General features: G+C 35.8%; 1 protein-coding gene across 2 annotated transcripts in view; it reads right to left on the bottom strand.

Moving 5' to 3' along the window:
* The window catches only part of PDXDC1 (pyridoxal dependent decarboxylase domain containing 1), a 33849-nt gene that overhangs the window by 8560 nt on the left and 2255 nt on the right, over positions 1-23034 (bottom strand). For both annotated transcript variants that reach the window (XM_075514640.1, XM_075514639.1), the window contains exons 2-17: positions 17587-17660; positions 16994-17059; positions 15653-15736; positions 14562-14708; positions 12027-12216; positions 9436-9504; positions 8835-8913; positions 7947-8031; positions 7033-7081; positions 6824-6925; positions 6498-6623; positions 5153-5203; positions 3865-3928; positions 2423-2511; positions 1600-1705; positions 279-450 (exon numbers count right to left, since the gene is read on the bottom strand). In XM_075514640.1, the coding sequence (XP_075370755.1) occupies positions 279-450; positions 1600-1705; positions 2423-2511; positions 3865-3928; positions 5153-5203; positions 6498-6623; positions 6824-6925; positions 7033-7081; positions 7947-8031; positions 8835-8913; positions 9436-9504; positions 12027-12216; positions 14562-14708; positions 15653-15736; positions 16994-17059; positions 17587-17660 (1553 nt within the window). The remainder of the gene's footprint in view (positions 1-278; positions 451-1599; positions 1706-2422; positions 2512-3864; positions 3929-5152; positions 5204-6497; positions 6624-6823; positions 6926-7032; positions 7082-7946; positions 8032-8834; positions 8914-9435; positions 9505-12026; positions 12217-14561; positions 14709-15652; positions 15737-16993; positions 17060-17586; positions 17661-23034) is intronic.

Here is a 23034-nt window from a genome sequence, read left to right as displayed (position 1 = left end):
CCATCCAACAGATCCACACACTGCCTCCAATATTAGAACTGTTGCCCTAATTTTGCTAAAACAGCTCTTCAGCTTTTCTTAAAAAAAAAAAAAAATCGAAGTAAGCAACATTAAAAAGGTAATTTTTTAAAAAGCACTCAAAAGCTTCACCTGGGCGCAAAGCCAGATACTAATCAGCAAACAATACATACAAATCACCACTAAAGAGATCACATATTCCTTTCTGTTAATGCACAATCTATCCAGATATATAATGAAGAAAATATTGAAAAATTTACCTTACAACACCTAATCCTGGCCAGCTGAGATCTTCAATATACAACAAGCCTACTGTTCTTCTCACTTCTTGCTCAAATTCCTCTCTCAGTTGCAGTGTACTTGTCAATACCGGTATTTTCATTTTTAAGCAGTCTACTAACTGATCAACATCTTGTATTTCAGTTCCTAAAACTAAAAAGCTGATGTGTTAAAGTGTGATAAAAGCAAATGGACACACACATAGATGTCTGAATTAAGTAATCTGTAAAGAAACCACTCTAAGTCAATCTTAAATATAACTTACAGAGAGTATTGAAATATCTTGATCTATATAACAGTGTTTTTTCTTCTGTTAGCTAGCCACTGATACATCAAAATGGTGATAGCTAAAGATTTCATTAAAAAAGCAGCTAATAGAAAGGGTTTTCTGGTGTTACAACTAATAAGGACAATACCCTTTTTTGTTCCATAAGTAGCTAGCACCAGAAAAATTCCTTTTCCCATAGCCAAACAGATAATGAATTAGCTTCCATGCTGGTTTAAAAAAAAAACAAAAAAAACCAAAAAACCAAACCAAACAAACCATCACAGCATCACCAAGTAATTTTATTCTAAAATCTACTTTTCAGTGTACACCAGGATTCTCTCACATCAGTGTCAGGTCTTTTGATAGCCTAAGCTATTCACCCCACACAAGCTAAAAGGAGGTGCCATGCATCACCCTGAGCCCATGCAAGTTGCTCCATGCGTCTGCTGAGTCTAAACAAAGTATGTATATGGTGCTGGCTTAAACATGAAATTTAAGACACTTTCCAAAACACAGATCTTAATCTTTTTTCCCCTCCTACATCCGTAATGATAGAAAAACCTGGAGGTTTAGTAAATAATTCTTCTAGTTAAGTAGTTATACTTTGAACACAAGCACCATTTCAGTGTTGAAACACCTGTGTAGAAAGGCCAAGCATATTCTTGCATTAAGCAGCTGAAAGAAGGAAAGGTAGGGATGATTTATCCTTTGCATTTCTTTTATAACTGCCAGAAACAAAGAGCTTCTCCCCTTGCTTCTCCTAATGAATTTAAAAAATAATCAAAGTCTTTCTCTGCAGAGGTAGTGAGGCACTGTCACATACAACAGCTGAGCTACCTCTACTGCACCGGTTTGTCAAGGCACAACAGAATGACAAAGCCGAGATAGTTTTGTTTTGTTTATACAAAACCCCTCACCATAGGAGAATATACTAAAGAGTTTCTTGAGTATATCTGCTCTTACACCAGGAGATTGTTCTACAATTCTGCAGCAAATCCCGGTTTTTACAAGTGGCTGAATTAAGTGAATGTTACCTGCAGAAGTCATTAGTGGGCTAAAACGCACACATGTGCCTTCATCTTCCAGTTCTACCACATCAACTCCACTGGCGGGAACCAGCTGTGCCAACTGCTCTCCTAGCTGAAGGGATAAGGCACAGTTAAAGAAATGTACAGAGCATGACCTCCTGCAGTCACTGACTCAGGCTAGACTCTTCTCACAGTTAAGGAGAACCACATGCTGAACACAGCTTTCTGTATTTCTCAAAATCACTTCCTGTAACAAAATACTTAAGCTTGCCAGTGATATGACAAAGTTGGACATATACTTAGAATCATGAAAATTCAGGATAAACTACAAGTGTTACACGTCAGAATTTTCTGCAAAATTGTCACTGTCACTAAGTATGCCATGACTACTATGCAATTGATCCAAAATAGTTATGTGCTCAGCTCTCTGAAAGCACAGGTTTCCAGAATTAATTCTTTTAAGATCTGGAAAAGAAAGACTGCCTATTCATGAATACACAGACATTGTCAATGAAGTATCTAGCTGATTAGAGAGTTGTAAAGTTTTCACATATTCCCACAAGACCAAGGAAAATAATCCACTACCAAAAGTTTAAGATGCAGTAATAATTTTAGTCGTAATTACATGTAAAATAATCAGAAATGTGAAAGCAACTTTGTTTCAGAGCAAATTCATCTTTTTATTCCAAAATGCCCACTAGTTTTGCAAAGGATATCAGATCAAGACTATCAAACTAGGCTACAAAGGTTTTATAATTACTGACGAACCCCTGGAAGCATTCCACTGTCACTTCTTTTTTCCTAAAGAGAAAAAACCATCCATTCTTACCCACTGATTGAAAGTGTCATAAATGTGTCTTTCGTTGTTTATTATGGGGTGCTGAATAGTTGAGGCCTGTGCAGCATGTGAGGTTTGATCTGAATCCAAAGATATAAGAATCACAGAAGTGGATTTTTATTTATTTAATTAAACAAAAGGCAACCTAAAATTTAGATAAAAGACAATTACATTTCCTAGGTAATATAACACATCTACACGATGTACTGGACCTGAAGCAGACTAACAAGGATTTTTTTTTTTTAAAGGTATGTTGAACATGACAAATACTCAAAGTAAAACAGAGAGTTGAATATACTAGTTTTAAAAACAATCAATAAAATACTTCTCTCAGTTTTGAGGCTCAAATGCCCCAATGGAAATAAAAACAATGTTTTCACAGAGCAAAATCCTGTCACAGCAGGCTGCAATATTTAATTTGATGCATTCAGCTACTTTTTTTATCAAGTTTTAACGATTACCTTCTGTTTTAAACCACACAAAAATAATACTAAGGACTTAAGAGTCCATTATACACATAAAACATGCAGAAATGGCCAAACATCTTACATCCTTATAATTCAGGTGGGCGACTTCTCCCTGGTAAAGCTTTTCAAATAAATGCATCAATGTACAAAGCAATCCACCAAGTCACTGGACCAGGATGAATAGGTTTACTTTGTAAGTGTGACCACTAATTAGATTAAAACCAAAACCAAGCCTTCCCCATGCCCAACACACAAAAATCCACAGACAATTAAAATCAACACTTATAACAGAACTACAAAGTTTTCTAGCAGTCTTTTGCCTCATCCCAGCTGGACACTTCCCCACCCACAGGGTGTGCACATACAAACAGCACAACAACGTCACTGACAGGACAGAAATCCTCTTTCTTGGAGAGCACGTCTAAGTAAGGATGTTCTGCTCAGAGCCACATGTGGCATGGCTACTGTATACCCATGACAATATTTCCAGAGTTGTTCCTAATATGTTCTGCTATTTTTAAAACTATTGCAACAGCAAGCGTAATCAGTAAAACACAGAAACATGGTTCTTGCAACTAGCCACTAAAAGTTTAAAAGGAACAGAAAGCCTGAACAAAACCAAGGAAGATCTTCCCCCAACAGTCAAACACAGCTTGCATCTTATGAGACTTCCATCATCTGCTCTCAAGATCAAAATCATATGCAAATCTCTCCTCACTCAAGAAGGCAGAAAATGACTTGTTATGAAAATTTAAAACACTGCAGCCTATCTAAAAAAAGAAACTATCATATGTGGTTCTATCATTAGATTATGACCAGCATTTACAACCTTTCTAAAAGCATGTTACACAAGAGAAGTACACTACATAACATTTACCTCATCAAATCCATTTTATGAATCAGTAGTTTTAAAAACTATAAAGAGAGGGGTTTTGTTTTTTTTAAAAAAAAAAAAAAATCACATACCTCTATTTGAATATTGCTGGAAGAACTTGAAAACCACCACTGGTGAACTCAGTTCATCTTCAACCTTAAAAAAAAAAAAAAAATTTTTCACATATTTTTAAAGGTTTAACACTGTGCATAATTCCTTTGACTGCTGAGCAAAGCAGATCATTTTGTTTTGGCAGCAGTTACAATGTTCACACTATCTCAGTATTAAAAGTTAACTCCAGGAGTGTGAGCAAATGTATCTGTAAACACATGAAAGTAAATCATTATTCAGAATTAAGCAGAATTGTATTGATTTAAGGTATGCATAATTAAAATTTGGGCCCTATAAAGCAAGAAACATAAGCACGTTCATTAGCAAATATACTGAACCAAATAGTTTATTTAGCTTTAAGTATTTTCAGATGTTAACATTAAAAAAAAAAAATCTCTTGGAAATCACCCCAGAGTCATTGGAGAACATCAAGAAAGTTCCAGCAGGAATAACAAGATTAGAACTGATCCTGCTTTGGGGGTAGGAGAAATGGACTGGGCAAGTTCTGGGGCAATCTGAGGCTACATTTCACAATCCTAAAAATGCAAGATTTATTTAATTAGAAGAGGGAAGTGCTACAGTAACTTGAACTCCCAAGGCCACTAATACTCTTGGAAAAACAATTTTTACAAAAATGGTTATTGTCACTCAGAATGATCCATGAATTATCTATTGCCACAGAAAACTAAGCTGAATATATCTTCTATACATCAAGTGTCAATTAAAATTAGGGCAGGGGGAGGGGAGTAAAACCACCAAACCCTGTTGAACAGGACATCTCACAAAAACTGAATTTGGCATGAATACATTAGATGTAATTTCTAAAACTATTTCTGGTGTAAAAACCTCAGCTGGGATAATTTTTGTGTACAATTTCACAGGGTTCACAGTATCATCTCAACAGCAGGGTAAGATGCAGCCAGAATGTATTAGAGGCTTATGGAAACTGGTTTCATAAGTGTATTACTGAACAAATCCATGTTTTAAATGGAATTAAATCAACCTCTGGAACCAATTTCTGGATGTTTTTCTGTTAGCTCCACGAAGTGCATAAGTACACGTCAGTGGAACAAATACAATCTAGAGGTCAGACACAACCAAGCCACGCAATTTCATGGAACACCAGAACTTAATTAGAAAGATACCAGGCATCTTCAAGACAATGGCTATGATTTAAGTAATATTTTAAAATATTTTTTTAATCAAAGTTATTCTTATCATTTATCAAAGACTAAGCTATACAACCAAAGTATTAAATGTAGACTGTACCGAAGTTTTAATGAAATCCAGGTTTTTCAAGTTTTCCAGCAACCTTTGACTCTAAAAGACCACAGCAGAAGGGAGACAAAAGAAAGAGACAAACACACAGTTTTAGAAATTGAAAATTATTCTGAAAAACATTAAATAGTCACTACCATCACTTCTATTTCTGAACAAAGCCCTACGACACGTCAAAGATTCATCCAGTTCTTATTTGCAAATTCAGAATGTAATGGAAAAATATTTTCTGTTTTTAGTAAAACACCAACTACAAAGTGATTTTCATTAAAATAAAGTCTTGGTGTATTTGTTGACAAAGTTCCAGAGATATTACAACTCCACTGACTAACTAAAGCACAGTGTGTAGCAGAACAGTTAATTTTCTCAAAGCTACCATAGCAACTGGTTATGATGGCTTTCTAAATTATTTTCATTAGAAAAGACATTCTGACATCGTGGTTTAAGACTATTAATAGACTATTATAAAAGCTAGGCTCAATCTTAGATGCCACAAAATCTTAATGACTAACGATTCTTTGTCACTCTTTCAGGTCTTTCATGCCAATAGCTTCTTCACTAACCATTATAGAAACTTTCCATTTCCATTTTGCCCTTCTTTGAATTTTTAGTAAGTGCTGTACCTTAAGGAAAAATGTTTTGCATATAAACGATGCATTTTTTAACTAACACATTATATTGGACCTTAATTCTTACTAGGGTAAGGACTCAACTTCAAAAATAGTGCACTTGCCACTGTATCTAAAGAAGTGTTCTGAAGTCCTTTTGTCAGGCATTTATAATTTACTATTACTTAAATCAGTATGATGCCAAGTAGAGTAGGAAGATAAGAGTCTTTCTCTGAACAGCTTTCAAGCAAAATAGTTAAAATAGAGAAGTGACAAAAAAAGGAAGTGATCATGTTATTTTACTGTTTAGAAAGAACAAAGGTTAAGTATTTCTCATTAAAAAAACCTAATCAAATATACAATCTGATAGTAAAAGCCCATCCCTCCCCCAAACACTTTACTCTGCTTTCATAATTTGTTTGTAACACAGTATGAACCCATATGCTATACTGTCAACAACTACAATATTTGCAGTTGATTTTTCTACAATGCATCACAATAATAAAAAAGATGTATTAACAGCTATTATAAAAACATTCGTAGGTGTAAGGGTGTTCTGTGATAGCCATCTGGGTATCGCTTGTATTATTGTTGCTATCTGAACTTTGTTTCTGCTTGGAGACTCAAACTGTTACATCCAATGGTGAGGATTCTTAAGAACAGTCTCCAAGCCATACTCAAAGAAGCAAAAGTATCCATAAACAATGTGCCAACAAGCTGTTGCTTACTAGTTGTGAGGCATGCTTTATCCTCTCCACAATCCCATCGTGGCCCAGGTACTGCAAGGAGAGCCACAGTGGCAGGGCACGGAGCTTCTCTACTGGCTGACTTGATGTCAGCCCAGCTGCTAAGGACTAAGGAGGAAAAACAAACAAACCACTATTAATCTCTCTTCAATTATTGCATTTTTGCCAGCTTACAGAATGTGTCACAGCTTAAACAGGGGAGCTTTTGCAAATTATAATTTAGATGCTTATGAAGAACAAGACACTACACCATGATCAAAATTAAAGTCTCAAGATCTTGAGAATAATGACTGAGAAGTTAAACATACCAAAGATGGATCCTCATGTCTGTAGAGTGTCACTGCAGGTACAGCTGGGAGACCCAGCCAGGAACCCAGGGTAAGAGTCATGCTGTCACATTTTGTAGCAGCCTGAAATTTATTACAGTAAGCAGAATATAAGCCATATATATTTGGATTAGATCATGACCTTAAAATCTAGAGCACATTATTAAGTTTCTAGATATAGTAAAACATACCAGTACAGAAGAGGAGACATAACCCAAAGCCAAAGTTGCCAAATTCACACTAGAAAAATAAAGTGGTTTTAGCACATATTAAAAATGTATTAAGAGATAGCATTTTAATCTTCAGTTTAAATATTTCATGCTGATGTGTAAAGGGAGGTAATTTTTGTTCGTATATTTTTCATTACCAAAGCAGTAGATGTTGCTACTTGATATTCCAAGATTGAAAACCCACAAGTAAAAATCCATTTCAATCTAAAAATGTTTCAGTCCAACCGTTGGGGAAAACATCCCCTGACGTCCTACCCATAATTCAGCATCAATTTGGTATCAGAAATAACTAGCATGCAAGTATAACACTATATAATGAAATATCAGGAGAACGAGGGTCTCTACTCCAGGCTCAAAAAAAAATAATCTTAGAGTGATGGAGTCTTCATTAACATTGTCTAAGTTCTCGGAATTTATTTTCCTCTTGGTTTAATCCTCCTCCCAGTTATGTTGCATATCGCACCTGCAGCTGTCTTCTTGACAACCTTCATTAAAGTGTCATCTCTTCCACACTCATTTCATTCTTTCTCATTCTCAGTAATCGCTGTATAATGTCTCCCCTGACTTGTCCTATAAGGTCTTTTTATCCATATTCCAAGCTCTTCAAAGCAAGGGCAGATAAGATTACCACCTGAGTAAAAGTAATCACTAACCTATGCTGAAACAACCCCTCTAATTAATTATTCCTATATATATAAAACAATCTGTATCTCATATAGTGACAAAATTATAACCATATAAGATGCTTAATATGGCAAAAATAAAGATGATCCTATGGCCCTCTATTAGCTGGTTAGCTGTAAAATTATATGCTGTCCATTAGTCAGACTTTTTAATGAATATAGTTATACAGAAATAAATTTCAAGTTTCATACCCTTCTACATGGAGCCACATATTATACTGCTCACAAAGTTCCTTCAGTCGGCCAAGTTTATCTGTGTGCCCAGCACCTGGTGTCCCTTTGAAACGGGAAAAAAGGCAATCACAAAGGATAAGCATGCAAACTAGGACTCTACATAAAAGAACCTCTTATACTGTTGTCGAAAAAGTCATAAAAGAGCAGGAAAGAGGATGTTTAAAAAAGCCCACTACACAATATTTGTATCTGGTTCATCATGACTTATGTGCAATTGGAATTCTAGACAAAAAAAGACAGAGGTACTTGTTTTGCTTGTCAATATATGTTAAAAATGCTTCAAAAAACTAGCTGTCCTAGGCACTAAAAGACTCAGCAGCCTCAGATAAGAAATGCAGACATTTTGAATATATTCAAAGTATGACCTCAACTAAAGGAAGCTAAACTAAGATTAACATCTTAGATACTTTTCCAGTTCCAAAGCAAGTAACGGTCACCTCCTTCATTCATGCTTAAAACAAATTTTGTTCATGAGCAGTTCTGTTTAACTAGAAGAAAAATATAATTTTGAAAGCTAAAGTTGATGGCACATGCATAAAAAAATTCTGAAGTGTTAATGTGAAACTGATTTTCAACAAGAGATTTGCACTCACTAAAATAAGTTCTAGTCATATTAATACATCAACTGACATAAGAACAACTGTGGCAGTACAATCCAACTTTAAATCAGTTAAATACAAACCCCTATAGAAAGATAATTATTGTGTGGTCATTAAGATATTTCCTGATATTTCTTGACACACAACCACTAAGCTGTTTGAGAAAATATTTTTTAATTTTGGATTTTATATATATATTCATGAAATAGGGTGCTTTATTTGTGTATTGTTTGTCCATAGCACTTACCAGCATTGGCCACAAGCAACAAAGGCAGTTTTCCAGACTCAACATCATCTTTAATCAATCTGTCCAACAAAGCAACATCCTGTTATCAATAAGAAAAAGATTTGTATTTATAAATGTTTGTCAAACAATACAGAATTGTTTCTGCTGAACTGGAAGAATGTATTAAGAGTGAAAATGGACAGCATTCTGAAGTTCTGGAAGACATTATTAACGTCTTTGTTTGTGGCTTGCAGTTTCTTCTCAAAGGTAAAATAACCCAAAGGTCAGATTTGTGAAAAATTTGCGAAAATTGTGAAAAATACAACACAAATACATCATGTAGTTTGTAAATGTACCTCTGACTACACATATTCTAGAAATCTTGGACTAAAAAGCACCTTACTATATGCCATTAAAAATGTCTTGCAAATGACAAGATACAAGCTGCTGGCTTTTTAGAAGATTTCAATCTGCAATTTGTACAGCTATAACACAGAAGACTTAGAGGTTGAAAAAGTGAGTACATTAATAAGCTTTTCCTAACAACATACTTGACATTCATTTAATGAGGGTTTAAAAAAAAAAGAAAATAAAAAAGAGCTCTTAAGGAAAACAAACTTACCATTTGATGTTGAGATCCAAACATAGTGTTACAAGGCACACGGCACATGCAAGAAAGGGGTAACCCTAGCTGCAATAAAAATGATAGAATTTCAACAGCCAAGACACACCCATTTCAAGTATTCACAGAAATATACAGTGACACAAAAAATAGTACACATGACAATAAAAAGCTGTATATTACATTATAAAGTAAGTTTCCTGCTAAAACTTATAATCAAATTAATAGCAGAGAAAAGAAAGCACAGGAGGAATTGGAAAAAAAAAAGTCAACTTTCGGTTAGCACGTCAACTCCATTCAGTTTTTCTAATGAGATACCTGTGCCCTTTACAACAGCCTAAACTCAATCCTCTTATTCTTGATCACCCTTGCAATTAATACATCCTATAAGCAAATGTGTGCTTTGTGTATGGGCCATGTTCCACTGGAGGTTCACAGTCACTTTACTACTGAGTAGAGAGCAATCTGCCTACTTTGATCACACAGCTCAGCTGACTATTCATGCTGGTAAGTCTGAAGTTCTTCCTTTGCTGTGGAGGCAAATTCCAGATAACTTTTCCATCATTAATGTGAGGGGGAGCTGGGGAATCAAAGTCTCTCTTACATTTTGATCTTTAACTTGGAAGATCACTAGTCAAGTGAAACCTAGTTGATCATACTCATCACTGAACAGAAGGTTCAGCAAATTAGGAGAACTACAGTTACAGACTAGTTTGTTTTTAACAGAAATTTGTTTCATTTAACAGAAATTGAATTAATACCTGATTACTCAGTTCCAATTCTCTGCTCTACAATATACACTACTTCCCAAAATCTAAGATAAAATGCTGTCACTTTTAAGTTCAGTGATCACCTAATGTGGACAGGTTACCTTATAAACAAAAGAGAAGGCACCACTGTTATTAGCAGTATCTACTCTGTACTCAGAAGCAAAAGGTTCCCAAAATACTGATTCTTAGCAGTATTTCTTGCATCGAGAAGTTTCAGTCAATAACTACATGCAACACTTGGCTTACCAGACACCAACTTATTCCAGTGAACCTCTACCACCTACTTCCCAAGTCATTTTGGCAGAGACAAGTGATATGATACCATTTTTATTTCACTGCAGTCTACATTTTTAACCTGTTAGTAGTATCTCTGCCTGCCTTCTCCAAAGGCTTGAAAAGCAAAGGCCCTAAGAACTTGACTCTTCATTTCAGAGCATGTTAAGTCTGAAAAAGATCACTAGTGCACTGAATGTTAGGTATGCAATAGGGAAGTCTGTATATGGCCTCAATTAGCTTATTTAAGTCTACAAACATTCATGCAAATAAATACTTGGCAAAACCAACAAGTTTTAAACACAATTAGGAAAACCTAGGTTTCTTTAAAGCACTGGGTTGTGAAAGTAATCTTGCTATTCCAAACAACACTTTTTGAAATGGATTAGCACAGCCTACTTCTCACTCAACTGTTTTCCTCTAAAAAAAATGATAATGTTTATTGAAAGTAAGAGTACAGGGGCATCATTCAGTACAATATTTGCAATAACTCAGTGTTTAGAAATCCAGTATGTTTGGGCTTGGGTCTTTTTCACCATGACCAACAGCTTATGTAAAGTGCAATGCAATCTAGAAACAATCACTCGCTTAAAAAAAAAAGAAGTTAGCACACTTCCTTTCACTGGAAATATTCAGAAAATTTCTCTTCCTCCCACTGTATCATTGCTGCAGAACACAGACCGTAAACGCAACCTGAAAGTATTTTTTCCAGACAGATGCTTTTAAATTAAACATACAGTCCACTACAGCTACTGAGGTTACCCCCAGTATGGACTTTGCTTCCTTTGCCTACGTTTTATAATTATGTTGGAAATCACAATTAATAAAGCAATACCAACACACTGTATAACATTCTTGTATTACTAGCCTGCAGATATTTGGCTGGCATCAAAGTGTGGTTTCACCTCAGACTCCCTTCCCCTTCCAGCCCCTGTTGTGTTGCTGTTTAGTCACGTTCCTATTGTTTCTACCATGAGGAAAAATAAATAAGTTTTCAAATCACCAAAGTTATGCTTTTCCTAAAACCAACTTTGAGGACAAAGCTCAGTCCTCACCCTTCAAAATGCCCCTTTTCATACTGTGTTTCAACAGGCAAACACATCATCCTAAATCTTAGAAACTTATATAATTTTATAAACTATAAAAATATACTATGTCCATAGAAAGGCAAAGAAGAGATGACGATGAAGGGAATCTGCTCACAAGGAGCACTGATCAATGTGGAAGGAACAGGAGAGCTGCAGGAAGAGCCTGCTCAGCTTGCTTGGGGATGCATGCATTCAGTCAACATAGTAGCATGGGGAAAAACCTGGAAAAAGCTTCACTTCTAACAGTGGAAGTTCCAGGCAGACACATGGATCTCAAGGAAAACTTTCACTGGCCCAACCCATTTACAAGACTGCTGCCAGTAGTGTACCAGACTGTACTGCAAGTACCAGTCCCTTGCAGGAAAAGTCTGAATATCTTCTTAAAATCTAAATTTCAAGTAGGCAATATGAAGCCAGGTAGGATCTACTTGCAGCTAAAACCCCAGCTGATTCACTTTACCTGATTGCAGAGAGCTTGGCCCAAGCCTGTTCTAGCTGCAGAACTAATGTATATGACAGGCTGCTTAGTATATAGCACATTAAATCCTTCTACTGTATAATCTTCATAGCGCGTGTGAATAACAAGTCGACAGATTTTTAGGAGACCTTCACGATCATCTTCATGATAATACGCTGATCCGTTTTCATACCTGCAAGAAAAGCCAAGTAAATCTGACCAACAAAACCAATAGCCAGTTTAGTGATTAAAATAACCAGCGAAGGAGCTCACAAGAGGACAAAGAAGATCGGTGATAAAAACTTCTATTTTCCCAGGATAAAGTAGAGTAGACGAAAACTTTGATGAGACAGGCTGAGATTAACAATAAGGGAAGCCTAGCATATATTTTCATTTAGACTCAGACATAAAGTAAGAAAGAAAAAACATCTGGGCTCCTAAGGATTTCCCTTACAGAGTTCAAAAGTTACTAAGAGCGGAGCCAGGGAGGAAGCACACGAAAGACTTAATCTGGGTTTAATATATATGTAAATTCTGGACTGCTAATTCTAAAGAGAATGCAACCTGACATTCTTTAAGTTAGTAAAATTGGAATGAGACACATGAAATAAAGTAAATGGGCAGACTTGCAAACTTTATTATGAAGTCACAAATCAAGGTATTTTGTAATACCCAAAATTACTGATGTCATTTGTATTCTGGAGAGTTTGAAAATAAGACCACAATTTAGAACAATCTATTCAGCACACTGCAAGACAGTTTTCCAGATGTTTTAAATATGCGAGTTACATAAATGAAGTATATTTTTCCCTAGGAATATTTTAATGATTTTATGGCTATTTTGCCTTCAATCTGATTTATTAGGCATGTTTCCTTGGGAGTCATGGGGGTGTGTCTGCTCCTCCCCCACCGTTTCTAACCCTTCTAAGAATCAAACTCAGATCAGCACATTAACATTTATAGTCAAGAAAAAGGAGCAAAGTAACCAAAGAAGAGATAAGGTAAGAGTGTTCCATGTTGAGGGCAATCCCCCAACTGTCTTAACAGTAGAAAAGGAACTGCAACAGTGAAAGTAGTAGGCATGTCAATTTATTAAGCAACTTGCAAGCTAGATTTTTCTTTTAGCATTTTTGTGCAACACATAAATCAGTGGTCTTGCACAACTTAAGAGTGGCATTTATCAACATATTTACATAAAGGCCCTGAAATATCTTTGGTTATCACAGACTATCTGATCCACAAATACTGCTAAGTATTCCAGAGTTAAACTCCAGAATGCCCCATGTGCAAACACTTACTTCACCTTTACACAACAGTTCTGTGATCTAACATGGGCAAAGGGAAACTCCTCTAGCGTTGCTCCTAGCCACAGAAAATGTCAAGAAGTATGAAGCAGTTCACGGCACAGTAATTGTTCAATGCTGTTGCCTATGGGTCACAAAACTTTGGGGACCACAGTCCAATAGATACTCATCGTTAATCACAAAATCATAATGTTATTGAATATTTGATTCAAACCAGAAATATTTCTTTTTGTTAGCTATGCCATTTGAAACATCACTGACACTCTATATACACATACATTTGTCAAAATAGCTGGATTACCTACAACTTCTCAAATTTCATCATTACACAAGGTTTCAACATCTTCTAAGTCAAAGACAGATAAAGATAATAATTGAATTTATAAAATAATGCTGATAGAGGTGAACCCATAAATGCAAGAAAAATCCTTTGTGATTCTAAACAACTAAATTTGGGTTAACCTCAGTTATATTTTTACCATTTCATCTTGCACTGCGCTAAAATAAAAAAAATCTTCTCCTCAATAGCACTGGCAAGATTTTCTGAAAGGTACAGTATCATGAGAGGGAGAAAGTGTGTGTGTATGTGTGCGTGGGTGTGGTGGTGGTGTTTTGGGTGGGTTTTTTTTCCTTCGGGGGAAAAAAAAAAAAAGGAATTTCTTATTAGTGAATTCCCCCCCCCCCCCCAACACCTCCACAGTTGATTTCCATTCTTCTCTCACAGAACAATTTAAGGTATCTATGCTGCATGATGAAACAGGCGTTTATGAAAGATTTCACTGTACTGTAAGTTTCAGTCGTGTCACCTACCATACCTGGAAAAATAAACTAGATCCAGGAAGAGCAAAGGAGAAGTTAACTGAAAACATCTTTTAAAAATATGAAGTACCCCAAGCCTCAGCAACATAGTATATGCCTCAAGAAACAAGAATTTAGTTAAATGTTTGACCAACTTTATGTCTGCAACTGTCCTTTAGCCCTTAGCTGCACCATATAGCCCTTATAAAAGGATTTTTATGGCAACTACATTACTAATAAATTCCTGCCATTCAACACGAAGTCTCTTTCCCCCCTTTTTTTTTTTTTAATGATGTGATGTGTTTCAGACCTTTCAAAGATTATTTGTAAGTTTGTTGCACAGTAGTTTCTTTTGTTGACATCCTCGGTCCAGTCACATGCATTTTTAAACAATTATCACTACCTAGTCATACATAAGTTATTCACAGTGACTCACCTGAAAAGCCTGCAGAGCCAGAGAGTAGTATCAGAAAGGATCCTTGTTGTAAGTTTTCTCAGTCTTTCCCTGTCCAGCACTGATATATAAGCAGCCAAACTATGTCCCAGTAGAGCCATGTGACCCTGTTCACCAACATTTTGAAGTCTGCAAGCCAGAACACAGTAACTGCCAACTAAATGCAAGTCATCAACATTACAGTAATTTTAGGTTTGCATATTTTTATTGTAGAGTGGCAGAATTTGTTGACATGCAATTTTAAATATTTAGCAGAGGGAAGTACAGCATACCACCGTCACCTTCCTGCCATTACGTATTAACATACTAAAATGCCAGTGTAGACGAAAGCACTTGCACTTCACTTGGCCTAGCTGCTTACGATAACACCTCAGCTTCTTTTTTAGCCAATCAGCTAGCATGAGTTAGAACTAAGCACCTTATTTGCATTGGGATTTAAAGTCTGCATTGGGACTTAAGTGCATTAAACACATACCTTTCCTCATGCAGAGAAAACTCAGGAGCCTTATTAATAATATCTTTAGAGGCGTAGCTTTCATTAGTTTGTTGAGGGTTTTTTTGTTTCTTGGGGTTTTTTGTTGTGTTTGTTGTTTTTTTTTTTAATGTCCAAACTGTTTTTCAAATGTTAGTTTTTAATAATCTTCTGCAGATTAGTTAGTATTATTTCAATTTTTCTGTAAAATGGAAAGCAATTTTATTCCCCTTTTTTTTTTCCTTTTTTCTTTAAAATCTACAGGGAGAGATGGTAAAAAAATGTATTGGTATTCAAATTTTGTAAGACTTTCAGACTTAAAACAACTTTCAGAAAGTAGAAAACAAAATGAGCTGTCACATCAGAAACAATTCCCTTGTATAATTCAATTTAGTAATTAGTAATGAAAGCTTTATAATTTTAAGAAAGCCAAGCCTAATGCATTATTCTGGTTCACTATATAATGTAAGTTGCCTTTAAAAAGTTACATGGTTGCACAATAACTTTACGCTTTAAAACACTTAAATGTATAAGTTCTATAATAACCAGAATATAACAAAATCAGGTATCTTCCACATACAATAATTCATATTGGCTTTACCGGTAGGCCTGTGAAGTTTCCTCTTCTTCTTCTCCATGCATTAGGTTCTGAACTAACTGAAGTATGCTCACCATATCCTGGCCACTGGTGTACCGGGGAGGGGAAAACAAAAACCACATTAAAAAAAAAAGGTAAGTCCAAGCATCTAACAAAGATGCCATTTGGGACACTGCACACTAAGACATGAACACCGCACTTTTACAGAATGCCAAATTTACAGAATGCAAAAATGGTTCTTTGCTCTCAGAAAAACAGATCGTGAAGATGAGGTTGCTGAATCAATTAATTCAAACACCTACTTAATTACAGTAGGGCACTTAAGCATGAACTCAGACTCAGAGAAAAACAAATTACTGAAATCTGAAAGTTTGGACTGAAAAGTTTGACTTGACAACTTTTAATTGCTTATCGCTACACAGAAGAGTAAGGTAATAGCTAACGATCCAAATTTCTCTTCACGTTATCCAGCTTCAGCTCATGAACTCAGTGTATCTCTTAAACAATTACCTACAAATATTAGTTTCTAGCAAACAAAAGCTACATCAGACTTCTGACATGATGCACTCTAACATGGTAAAACTGGAAAAGACCCACAACACCAACTTGTATAATTACAACTAAAATTTACAGTAGTATAAGAACTCACACTCTGACAGCTGAAATTGCTTTTTAGTCTTAGAAAAGCTAATTCAGTGTCTCCACTCAAAACCAAGTTTAGTTTATGTACACAAAAGACTTAAAAAGATTTTGCAATATTTTCTGAAGGCTAGCTTGGGCTCCTGCAGGATCCTCTTCCAAAGAGGCTAGAACAAATTTAAATCCTAGTTTTCAGGTACAACGATCTTACCTACCTTATGCACAAGAGCTCCATATAATTTTTAAAGACCAGTTGTGCTGAAAAGGTGGTGGGTTTTTTGTTTTGTTTTTTTTTTTTGGGGGGAGGGGGTGGGTAAGGTTTTCTACCTTATTAGTCTCAGTTTTTTTTTTTTTAATCTGGGTGTTTTAATGAATCTTTATTCCATAGCACAAGTTTATCTATATTTACTTTAAGTCTCAATCACAGCTGCATGCACCAATACGTCATTAGATTCCAACAGTTCAAAATTTCATTTACCAAGGACAAGTAATCTTCCCCCCCACCCCCCGTAAGTATGGAAATAGTTGGTATGATGATAATCTTTTTTTTTTTCTCCCTATGTGAGTATGGGAAAAGTTGACATAATGCCAGGCAAATGTTCATGTTTGCATTAATGCAGAAGTTGCTTGGAAAACAAACATGTTAGATGTATTTTACAGATTCTGAAAAGTAAAGAGCATTATCTCAAAATTGTTGTTGCCTACCTGCCTTGGAGTGGTCCAGGAATATCCTTCCGTGCATACTTCTTTTCATTTTCCTCCTCCGCTTTTCTAAGTTAAAGACACAAGAATAAACTATGTGTGTTTTATAACGTCAAATACGTAGCTGACTTTGACTTGCAGAAATACATACTGACATGTTTGCAATCTATTTCACTGACAACAGTTTCATAAATAAATCAGATGAGACCAACAGAGAAGTTTAGCTCAGACTGAATTAATGAGTTCCTAAGTTTTGAGGGTTTTTTAACAGAAAATATCAAACTTACAGAAGAGTCTCATATATATAGGAATTAAAAGTAACTTGCACAGCAATAGGGAAAAAAAAAAATCTAACATCTCTGAAAAAGCGGATGTGCTGGACTTGCTCCGAGCATTACAGAACATGCATAAAAATATATATATTTATTTTTAAAATCCCATCATTTGAGAAACAATAGCAATTTGTACAGGTGTAAGCTTCAGAATGACAATATGACCTTAAACTACTAGGAAAATGAGTTCTTTCCTGCTTAATGACAGTGACATTAATAGCACAAACAGCTATTGTTTTTGTAGTTGTTATGCTTTGCACATACCTTTGATTGTCTTCTAGCATCTTCATGGCTTCATTCAGATTTTTTCCCATTTCTGCTAGAGTAGGGTCAACCATCTTTAAGGGAAAAAGATAACAACTCTTAAGAAAAGACCAAAAAACATTTATCTTACTACTGTTCCCACAACATCCTTAATACAAATTCATGCATCAGGCAGATTCTTTTAATTAGTCTGTGTGTACTCATTTAAAAATAACAATATGTTGCATATCCTGAACTCAAAATATACAAAATGAGAACATATCACTAACCTAAAATAACCCAAAAGAAAACTCAGTTGTGATCTGAATTTTATTATTGATAGATCCAATTTTTTTCTCCACAAAGATAACTTTTTCCAAAATCCTCTTTAATTTCTAGATAACTTTTCTGGAGTTTGCTGAATAATGAAAGAAAGAGCATCAGAAGGCAAGAAGGATTTGAGAAGTGCAAGGTGTTCAAGAAAGTGCTCATTATAATCCTTTTGGTAAAAAAATTGGCCACTTTAGCCCAACTGAATGATTTTTTTTTCTTTTTCATAACAATTCTACACCAGCAATGAAACTTCAGCTATTCCCTTAAATGTAAAAATTCACATGTAGTACTATGCAAAATAAAAAAAAAAGCCAAAAGAAAATCACCAAAAACCTGCTAAAGGACACCCTAATCTTTCTACAGAGTATAGAAAACTGATTGATACCCTAAATACAATCACAAGTCTTTCAGTGGCAAAACTGATTTAGAAATTATCCTTTTACTTCACCTGAGAACTCATGGTTCTACACCAGAAAAACCCATTACCATATCCTCAGTTGAGTTGACCTGACAGTCAGCTCTCACGATGTACAGACTCTCATTAAAAAAAACCCAAAAAACAAAACCCACAAAAACAAATGTGCCATACTAGGAGGGGGGAGGGAGGGGGCAACACAACAGAAGAAAAAAAGAAACTCACCACCAAACGAGAGCACCATCAGTGGATAAGTACAATACTATTCTTACAAGAAAGCCACCTTCTAGAAAAGAAGTTGTTTGGGAAGCTAAACACTGAAAAATTTGACCAAGGTAGGTTTTAGGTCATTGAGCATTTTGATGCAAATTCAAGGGGAAATTTGCATAGATTGACAGTTCATTTTTTTTAGATTGCCAGTTCAACTACAAGGTATTCAAATGTGTTCAAGTAATAATTCCTAGGAGAGATTAAAAAAAGCCAACATTTCTTACCCAGGAAACACAAGAAGATATAATTTAAGACTGCTCCAGCAAAAGCAGAAATAAAATGGCAGTTTTCCCTGCCATTTCCCCGTTCAAAATTCCCTGTCAAACTTTTCCAACAGTACTTTTCAAAACAGATGAAAAAAACACCTAATCCAACTACTCTTGTAAATCTATTTTTTCCTATTTCTGGTACCTTTAAACTCATTTTTAATCTTAACTTATTGGAGAGATGCCCTTTAACTAGTCAAAAGGGTAAAACTGACCTGCAGCAGGCAGCTTAAGAAAGACTGACATGCAGAAAAGGCTTATATTCCAGCAGCTGTACCCCTCTGGCTACACAAAACAGGTCAAAAATCCTGAATTCACTGCTGAAACCAGGTAACAACAGATACTTGTTAAAGAGCCTGTCAGGATGGAAGAGCTTTAAAAATCATTGAACTTCTTTCCCCTGAACCAGTGACACGTTCAAAGACAAGTAAGTAGTATTTTCCAAAGAACTGCTTTTGCTTTGAAGAAGTCTCTTTTATGAACTTTAACCCCAGAAGCCTGGCAGGAGCTTGTGACACTGACACAAGAGATCTGGACAGGAACATTTATCCATTTAAGGATTTGATACCATCTAGAAGCTTCCAGAGAATGTGAAAGGTATCATCTGGCAGAGTTTGATTTACCTGTAGTGGTCAATATTAAACTGTATTTGAAAAATAAATATACCGTATTATGAAGGTAGAAGGTAACACCACTGATAAGACCCATCACATTAGACAGCAAAAAACCCTAAGATACTCAGGTGACCCTGATACAGAGTCTCTTCTCTCTCCTCTGCTTCCCAAATATATTGTAAGCATAGACTCCGTAAATTCAACATCAAGCATAGACTCCGTAAATTCAACATCAACCCTTTTCAAAAGACTGGCCCACATCCCAAAGCCTCTAGTAGTTAACTCTTCAGACTGCTGCTAAGGTTGGAGGGTGCTAGGGGGAGGGGTGGTGGTTGTGTTAAAAAAAAAAAAAAAAATAATCCAAAACAAGTTTAGTATTTAAACTTACACTATCCATACTGCAGGAATATAATAGCTTGTCTGCTACAGTATTTGAGAAATAGTATTCCTAAAGGCCTGCACACAATTCCATCAGCAGTGATGGAAAGTACGTGCAACTTGCACATGTGCAACACAGGCAAATACGTTTGTTCATGCGGATGCAGACGCAAAAGCAAGTTTAATCACAGAAGGTAGTGGGATTAATTTACATGAAGTTTTTACACTATTTTCATCCGGAGGACTGATCAAGAAAAGAAAAAAATTAAGTTGAGAGTTACCATATGTTCAAAGACTATTTTTACCAAAATATTTAGAGATTTAACTCATATTACAGCAAGTGGTAGGTGTCTGAAAGAATCAGTAGCCAGGCATGGTCACACTGGATCAAACCAAGACTGATAGCTCTCTGCATTCTGTTGCTTTAGAAGTGGCCAGTAACAAATGTTTGAGAGAAGAACAAAAGAATAGTGCAAGTATTCAATAATGTTTTCCCACAAGAACTCCCAGCATTTAGCAACAAATGGGTTTTTACACTTCAGCTTCTACAACATCCACTGGCTATGAGGTCCACAACTTAATTAAACACTGCATGAAAAAGCAGTACAAATACAAAAAGTTCAAGACCTCCTCACAGAGATTAAAAAAAAAAATACACACACTGCAAGCATTTGATACTCAGAATACAATGTATCTATATATAGCTAGAAGAAAAATCTAAATATGATCTTTGGCAATATTTCCATACATTTTCAGTGGTTTCCTGAGTTGCACCACATCAAAGGAACTCTGAAAAGAAATCTTACTTAAGAAGTCAGTTTTGCTTCCGGGAGACTTTAAGGGAGTAATTGACTAGACATAATTTACTGATTGTGACTATTTCGCATACTTTAATTCAGGTTGCCATAAACCATGATCCGTGGCTGGAAGGTAGTTATTTGCTGAACCTTCCTCAGCATCACATGCAAATATTCAAACAGATCTGTTGTAGATGAGGACTCAAGATGTAGAGGCATTACAAAAAAGGCTCTGAACCGCTTTTGTTTGTTACTAACACAAAATTCACCTGCTGGAATTACATCAGATGTTAAAACCTGCATATGCTTACCTTGTGACTCATCCTGTCTCACTAGTAATTACATACGCATGAAACCCTTCTGCCAATAAGCTGGCAGAATAAATACATAAAATACAGTTTAAAAAGTCACAAGAAGTTACGCTAAAACGCTATGAAATTGAGCAAGTCTTTGAATTCTGATGGGGGTCTAATTGGAAAATGAATCCCTTCTGGTTTTTTTCCAATTGCTAAGTGGACATGCAGCAATTTATTTTCTCCTTTGAATTATGGGAAGCAAAAAAAAAAACCACCCCTCTTACTGCTTCATACTGAATTTTATATATGCTTCCTCCTCTGCTCACATTAGTAAGGGCATGGAGGTGGGAAGCAGAAGACTATCTACCTATTTTAAGCAGCAAGAAAAATAGGTGTGGCAAAGTTGCAACAACAAACCACTCGGTTAAGAAAGGTTTCTGAATGCACTTTGATAACATGCCATAATGAAGTAGTACGTTGCTTTAGCCTGTAAAGGAGATCAAGTGTGTATAAAATCCAATCAGTAATAACCAGAATACTTTTTCCATGTTCTTGAACTGTTTTTAGAAAGACTGGCAGATGAGTTCTTGAGTACCTCCTGAACCACAGGACAATACATTTTTTGAGGGGGTTAAAACAGCTGCATTAGATATTATATTAGCCTTAGTTTCTGCACTCGGTCCTTCCCCTGGTACAACAGGATCTGACTCTGCGGTTAGGTGATCCTTTGACCAGATGAGTTACAAGACATGCACTGTCCTTTCAAGCTCTAAGGAGGCCCCGGGCATGGCTTCTTCCTTCAAGGTGTCCGTTCAGCAACCTGAGCCCCCCGCCTCCTTAAGCCCTTCAAAGATCCTGACATTCACTACCCTACTTTGAATTTTATCATTTGTTGCCTTTAAAATGTATTAATCCAATTCATTAAGGTTAACTTGCAATAGGTTTGATTAGTGGTTACTTCCCTATTTGTAACTAATACGTTACTACTTTTTTAAGCACTTTGAACTGTAAACTGTTTCTGGTTTTATAGGCAGTATGTCACACCTTGGGGTCACTTGGCAACTGGGGAAGGATAAGGGGCCATTCTCCAGTTGTGATAAGACTGAACGTTAATTACAAATTCAAAAAGGAGAATGTTGCTTCGTATACTAATGTTTTACAATCTTGATTTGGCATTTCCGTAGGCTGTACTCCTAATGTAAGACAGGGATGATTTTTGAACAGTCTACATAAACTATTGTGGGTGCAAAGAAACTCAGAGGTGTAGCTCCTTACGTATTTCATGAGGTATGCCTCATTTTCCCACTACATTATTATATTTGCCTAGAAGAAAGTTTTACCATCAAAACCCAAAAACCGTTCTCAACAGTTAACACAGTAATAAAAGACAAGAGTCACAGGCTGAGCAAGAAACCAAAACAGTTTTTTCATGTTTAGGGAAAACACTGCTGTAGAGAAGGCAAGAAGTTACAAGGAAAGAATTTGCCCTATTTTACCATCGACAAAATCACCTAACTTGAACCTTAAAATGTGAAAATCCTCCAGAAGATTGGTCACTTCTATCAAAATATAAAGGCAGGGAGGGGGGAGGAGGAGGAGGAGGAGGGGAGAGAATCATAGATTTGTTAGCCAAACTTCTGAAATTTAACACAGGCTTCCAGAAGAACTTAAATTTGAAGTTCACCCCAAAAAAGATTTCTGGATTTCAGATAAAATTAATTCTAATTATACCACTTATGACACACAATATTAATACAGAAAAACCCCCAAAACATTTGTCTGATAAAAAAAGATAATCTGCAAAATCAAGCTATGAGATTGTTGGCATGCACATCTGCGTGTCAGATTCTATAACGGTTTTTCTCGCAATTCTATCTTTTCAATTTTCGGGAAGTTTCTCATCTGCTAAAAAAAAAAAACTTTCTCCATTTGCAAGAACCTAATGACTGTAGTCATTCAATATCACCAGGCATTACAGCTAATTAGGCGATTCTAGTGAAATGCCTTCTTCGTTATGAAAAATACAAAATTTTGACAAATTTTAATACAAGTTAAAAAGTACTTATCACTGACATCCCAATAAGCTACATGTATCAATAC

The sequence above is a fragment of the Mycteria americana genome, chromosome 12 (genome assembly GCF_035582795.1).
Source record: "Mycteria americana isolate JAX WOST 10 ecotype Jacksonville Zoo and Gardens chromosome 12, USCA_MyAme_1.0, whole genome shotgun sequence".
Lineage (NCBI taxonomy): Eukaryota > Metazoa > Chordata > Aves > Ciconiiformes > Ciconiidae > Mycteria > Mycteria americana.
Note: the sequence above shows the minus strand (reverse complement) of the source record. Positions and strands in the feature narration are given on the sequence as shown.